This window comes from Nannobrachium achirus, assembly GCF_963921795.1.
Source record: "Nannobrachium achirus genome assembly, chromosome: 8".
In the NCBI taxonomy this organism is placed as follows: Eukaryota; Metazoa; Chordata; class Actinopteri; order Myctophiformes; family Myctophidae; genus Nannobrachium; species Nannobrachium achirus.
The window spans coordinates 52250086-52256015 of record NC_137817.1 but is presented as its reverse complement, the minus strand read 5'-3'; the positions used below and the strand labels follow the sequence as shown (position 1 = coordinate 52256015).

Genomic DNA, 5930 nt, shown 5'->3' with positions numbered 1-5930 from the left:
ATGGTTTACCAATACATTATTTGAATCTTATTCCGATAGAGGGAGCAACACAGAGCACTTCAGCATCAAAAGCGTCAAGTGTCACAGAGGACATCCCAGACATGGAGGTGGGACCAGCTACTGCAAGCACTTCACAACAGCAGACCATCAAAAAACTGGATTTCAGTTTATTGATGTCTGATGAAGATGACAATGTCTTGCCATCATCAAAACCTGCATCACCACCAGCAAACCTGGACACAACCATCCAGCCACCACCCAGCTATTCAATAATCTTTGACAATCTGGACTTCACCGTGACCACACACTATCAGTCAATAGATCAAACCAACAAATCCATACACTGGACTCACCACATGGCTGTGGAAGACAGAGTACCTACCCACCACCTCAGCAACGAGAGACCACCACAGTCTGTCGCACTCGAAGAGTATGAAATTCTGAATTCTCTGCCTGACCATGACACTCAATACACCATGCGAAGGGAGTTTGTTGCCCTCGGAGCCAGAATACTCACCCAACATCTGGACGCCCTCAAGCCCTTAAGTGATGTTGTGATCAGTCACATTCCACACGAGTATTCTGAGAACATGACAAAGGCCTCCACCCATGTAAGTGCTGTGAAACAATGTAATTGCCCTTAACTGTCTCTTTGTATGGCTATAGACCTAAACCTGTTTTATATTTTGATTATGATCAATATATTGTGTCTTCATAGCATCCCCTTGGTCTCTTATTTAAAAATGAGAACCAGACTAGTGACCTGACAGACATTCTTCATCATATCCATAGAAAGTAAGTACTTTAAAATATGAATTGTGTGAGTGTTTAAGAGGGAAAGAGAGACCGATGATGTTACTGGATGGTGTGATAACAGCCTTGTATATTTTGTAGCTATGTTCCAGAGGGCAAGGATGGCGTGTCAACGATCCTGGTTGGAGGTGACAGGCTAACTGAGAGTGCCAGTCGCAACATACAGAAAACCTACGCAAATGGACCATCACCTGAAAAAAGACTTGAAGGAATGGTTTTCAAGTTTGAAGACTGGCACGCTATCAGAAACCTTTTTGAAGTAAGACAATTTTAATTGGTCTAATACTAAAATAAAAGTTTGGGCTGTCCCTGAATATCATTTTGCTACACAGAAGTGTGGTGCACAAAAATAAGATGTTGATGCAATTTGAACCACCATGTTTGATTAACATTTAAAAATGCATTAAAGATATAACCTAAGCATTCTAATGATTTGGAAATAACTAACTAATGGCATAGAATCTTTAAAGTTGTTTCTGCTATGGTGTAAAGTAATATAAAATGTCATTCAGATATATCACAAGATCTTCTTTGATGATGCATCTGCCAAAGACCAAGGTACCTTGGTCTCCAACATGAACAGGCTCAGGTTTGTAAAAGCATTGCACTCAAAATGTAACCAGTCATATTCAAAAATACCATTAATGTAATCTCTGTCTTCACCTGTTTTTTAACTGTATGTTCTGTCTGTTTGTTCTGCAGTGCACACCGGCCCCCATGAATTTTGCATGTGCATGTGTGTTTGCGCGCACGCGTGTGGGTGTGTGTGTGTTGTGTGTTTGCGCGCACGCGTGTGGGTGTGTGTGAGTGAGTGTGAAAGAGAGATTGTGAGATGTGAGAGATACGCTTGTTGCCTTTCTCCAGTGAACGCCAGGCCAACATGAATTAAGGCTCGGTATGAAAAGTTTCAACTGGTTAGTTTATTCTTTTTCATTGTGTGTGTGTGTGTGTGTGTGTGTGTGTGTGTGTGTGTGTGTGTGTGTGTGTGTGTGTGTGTGTGTGTGTGTGTGTGTGTGTGTGTGTGTGTGTGTGTGTGTGTGTTGTGGGTCGTCCTTTCTCCAGTGAACGCCAGGCCAACATGAATTAAGGCTCGGTATGAAAAGTTTCAACTGGTTAGTTTATTCTTTTTCATTTTATTACTGTGTGTGTGTGTGTGTGTCTGTAGTCCTTTCTCCAGTGAACGCCAGGCCAACATGAATTAAGGCTCGGTATGAAAAGTTTCAACTGGTTCGTTTATTCTTTTTCATTTTATTACTGTTTGTGTGTGTGTCTGTAAGGGAGAGAGGCACAGTAAAGTGCTAGTCTCGTAGACCATCAACTGCCTGAAAATGCAGTGGTTTGCAAGGCTAGCATAGTGCAATGTTAATCATAACAAACTGTTAATATTTCTTAGGTGCAGTAATGCAAAGAAGGGCCCCCGTACTGCATTTAATGCATACAAACAGTTCATAGAGCTTGACACGACGGCACTTTTCCTGGCGGCAGCAATGACCCGTTTTAAGCTGAAGGATGTTACTGGTATAGTATTTTGTCAGTTCATATTTTAATTCAAAATGTGTATTTACAGGTAATAATTATTTACTAGTCTGGCTTTAGCCAGATTGATAACATGGATTCACTCACACGTTCCTCCACGGTATCTGTCTGGACTTCGACCCATAGGGAGAGAGTATGAGAAACTGTTTCAACCGAACACCGCTGTCACTTTCCCATACTCACTCCCTATGGGCGAAGTCCAGACTGATACCGTGGAGGAACGTGTGAGTAAATCCATGTTATCATTCTGGCTAAAGCCAGGAAAATTATTTCCATAAAGACAGTGTTTTTTCCTTTTACCATTACCGTTAACAGAAGTCCCAGAGGGATTCATTCCGGACCACATAAGGAACTCAGAGGATGCAGAGGAGCAGAGGACCTGGTTGCACGATACAGTAGCTCTAGTTGTGGACAGCTTCAACATGAGTGACCAGTTTGCCGTTCCCACTGAGCTTTTTGCCGAAAAACCACCACCTAAGGTATTTAAACGTTTGCATGATTGTATTTTATTTGTACGCCTTTGTAGATGAGGCTGTGCTGTGTAGACTGAATGTATGTATGCATGCATGTATATCTCGTAAACCGCCCTTCTGAATTCTCATTTATTCTCAAGAGATCTTTTGGAATCCTCCTCGATAACGTAAGTTAGTGCTTTACTAGGCTAATGTATGTATGTAAACTGTCCTGAAAAATATGCTAACCATACTTTTTAAGATATTATTGCAACCTTCCTTACTTTTAAATCACACAACTAAAGGAAAATGCACCGTTTGACAATACCATGTTTGTCCCACCACCTGTCTTAGTAGTCACAGTACACTATAGTCCAATGTCTCTCTTTTAATTCTCACACTGTTGTCTCCACAGAAACAGCTTAGGTGCCGCTTTGAAGGATGCTCAAAGACCTACAAATACAGCAAGGCCCGTGACACACATGAGCGCAAATCCCACGACCTCCAGCTACAACCAGATCTACCCATCTCCTCACCCACCTCCAACAGGGACCACAAAAAAGAGCATTCGGAGGCAAGATTAAGCTTTGGGTTTTTATTGCTAAGCCTCCGAGATGCAGTGAAGGAAGGAGATGGTGAGAGACTACTGAGGCTGTATAGGGTGGCCCTTCCTATTTATAAGGCATATGGGCACACCAACTATGCCTACAGTGTCTTCCTGCAATCAGTCCAAGTGAATGCCACTCTTCCACCCAAGTTGGCCCACAGCCTCAAATGGAACCGGTTCTGGAACACCAGGGGGGGAAAAGGAAATAACCTGAGCCTAGACTTGCATCTGGAACATTTGAATAATTTCCTCAAGTCATTTTTGAAGGGCCTTGGTTCAAACATGAAAGAGCGATCTGCTGACAGAATTAGTAGGTCCATCGGTGTCCTCAAGCCCTTGCTGGATGCCACAGACAAGGAGCTGAGAGTGGCAAGGCAAAGTGGCAAGCATCGCACACCTGACCAGACCAAGGAAATCCTAACACTTGCAGAGGTGGCAATGGAAGGAGAGCTCTTCGCAAGTCATCCCGGCAGAGAATTCAAGGCCTTCCCTGGTTTTGACCAGAACATCTATTCCAAATTAGATTGGGCCAAATTTGTTGAGTGGATGCTTCTTAAACTGATCGAATTTAGAAAGAATCCAGTTTGAAACCAGTTATTTTGTCTCCCATTTCACATGTTGTCCCTGTCTGGCCAAAACCTCTTAACTCTATTTTCGAGTTTTAGATTTTTTGGCATAAATAAGGGCTATTGACCGCACTTTACAGCTGAGTGTTGGGTTAAATAATTTTGAAACAAAATGGAAAATGGCAAAAAGTGCTTGGGACAAAACCTCAACTCCACACTTTCTGCCTAACCAACTAACTGTTTTCATAAATATGTGCTATTGAACACCCTTTATGTCTGTGTGTTGGTTAAAATAATATTGAAACAAAATGGAAAGTGTAAAGAAGTAAAAAAGTGCTTGGGACAAAACCTCCTTACTCCACACTTTATGCCAAACCAGCTCAATCCTTTTTTTTTTCTTCTTCATAAATATGTGCTATTGAACACCTTTGTCTGTGTGTTGTTTCAAATAATATTGAACCAATGCAAATTAGTAAAAAGCCCTTCGGTCAAAACCACCTAACTCCACTGGAGTTCATTTTCAAATTGTTCAAAAATAGCAGATGTAAAAGCTTGCAGTGCAGCACAAAGTGACACACTGTGAGTTTTTATATCTGCTATTTTTGATTGGCCTATGTAAAATGGTGAAAGACCGATGCTTTCCTAGTTTTAATGGCTTAACTGCTTGTACGGGGCCATTTACTGTAGATATGCACAGCTCAGAAAGTGCCATTTGTCCATAATCATTTATTTTATTTGTACACATGTAAATGTTATTTTTAAGATTATAATTACTTGTTTATTTCTCAAATAAAAATTATTTCAACCACAACTTGTAATTCTTTTTCATAAAGCGCTATTGAGTTGATACAGCAACTTCATAGTTGAGTTGAGTATGTGTACTTTAGATTGTAAACTCAATGGCTAGAGCACTAACTTTACAAAAGAATTGTTCACCAGGCTTTGGATCTGATGGCTTCTCAGTTTCTCTCAAATGGGGGAACGTGTACATCTAGGGGTAGAAAGAGGTACTTCAGAGAAAATGTAATCATTTCTTACATTATTGAAGCCCAAAAAGTTTGAGAACCATCTGATGGGTGCTCATTAGTTAGGAAAGTAATATTACAGGAGGTCTTGCTTGACGTCAATCACCCCAGATTTATTGCAAACCATGAAATAATATGGGAACTCCATCTTCAAATTCTTACATTAAGATTGAGCCATATAAATAGACAAAGCATATTGATCTGCTGTAGGTCGTGTTCTGTCTATTGCTCAAAGATGCCAATATAAACTTTATTTGAAGATTAATACCTATCTGCACCAAAATCTGTGGTGGTTTGCAGTCTTTTTCATATCAGTTCCCATTATTAGGCATTTAGCCTCTCGGACCCCAAACTTATTTTGTCCAAAATGACACGCTGTTGTACCATAGTAGAGATGGAGACGTTGAACAAAACCATTTTCTACATTCTAATTGTGAAGACTTCTTGAAAATGTAATGCTGCTGTTTAACAATAATTCTGTTTTTGAGAGTGTGAAATAAAACCAACAGGAAATGTAAGGATCCTCTTTTTTTTGCTGGGGACCATCTGAACTCCTAGCACTATTAACATAGTTATTGGCAGTCTCAATTGAAAAAACAAAATTGAGTATCAAACAGTGAGATTTTTATTCATTTGCATTAAGAAATGTACAAAATTGCGACTCAAAGGCAAATGAGCATATTCGATGCTCAGGCAAAATTCAATTGTCATCATCTGAGCTGGAATTTGAATCCTCGTCGGATTCACAGTATGCATCGTTATCTTTCTTATCAAAATAACCACGGTAATACAAATCTGGTTCACAAAAGCTATCCTGGGGAGAGGCAGGCAGCGTATCTTCAATGTCATGAAATACATCATTGATCACTTGCAATATGTGCCTTGCATGTTTGTGGCTTAAGACAGGAAGATGTTTAACAATGTAGTCTAG

The 5930-nt window shown here is 40.3% G+C and overlaps 1 protein-coding gene across 3 annotated transcripts in view; it reads left to right on the top strand.

Moving 5' to 3' along the window:
* The window catches only part of LOC308289527 (uncharacterized protein), a 7007-nt gene extending 2968 nt beyond the window's left edge, over positions 1-4039 (top strand). Inside the window, exons 4-12 of one of the 3 annotated variants that reach the window (XM_080731231.1) lie at positions 40-611; positions 719-795; positions 895-1072; positions 1326-1402; positions 1516-1727; positions 1979-2021; positions 2207-2331; positions 2665-2828; positions 3217-4039. In XM_080731231.1, the coding sequence (XP_080587357.1) occupies positions 40-611; positions 719-795; positions 895-1072; positions 1326-1402; positions 1516-1534 (923 nt within the window). In that variant the 3' untranslated portion in view covers positions 1535-1727; positions 1979-2021; positions 2207-2331; positions 2665-2828; positions 3217-4039. Of the gene's footprint in view, positions 1-39; positions 612-718; positions 796-894; positions 1073-1325; positions 1403-1515; positions 1728-1978; positions 2332-2664; positions 2829-3216 lie in introns of all 3 variants that reach the window. The other 2 variants (XM_080731230.1, XM_080731229.1) reach the window with 2 other exon arrangements.
* The last annotated feature ends 1891 nt before the right edge of the window (positions 4040-5930 follow it).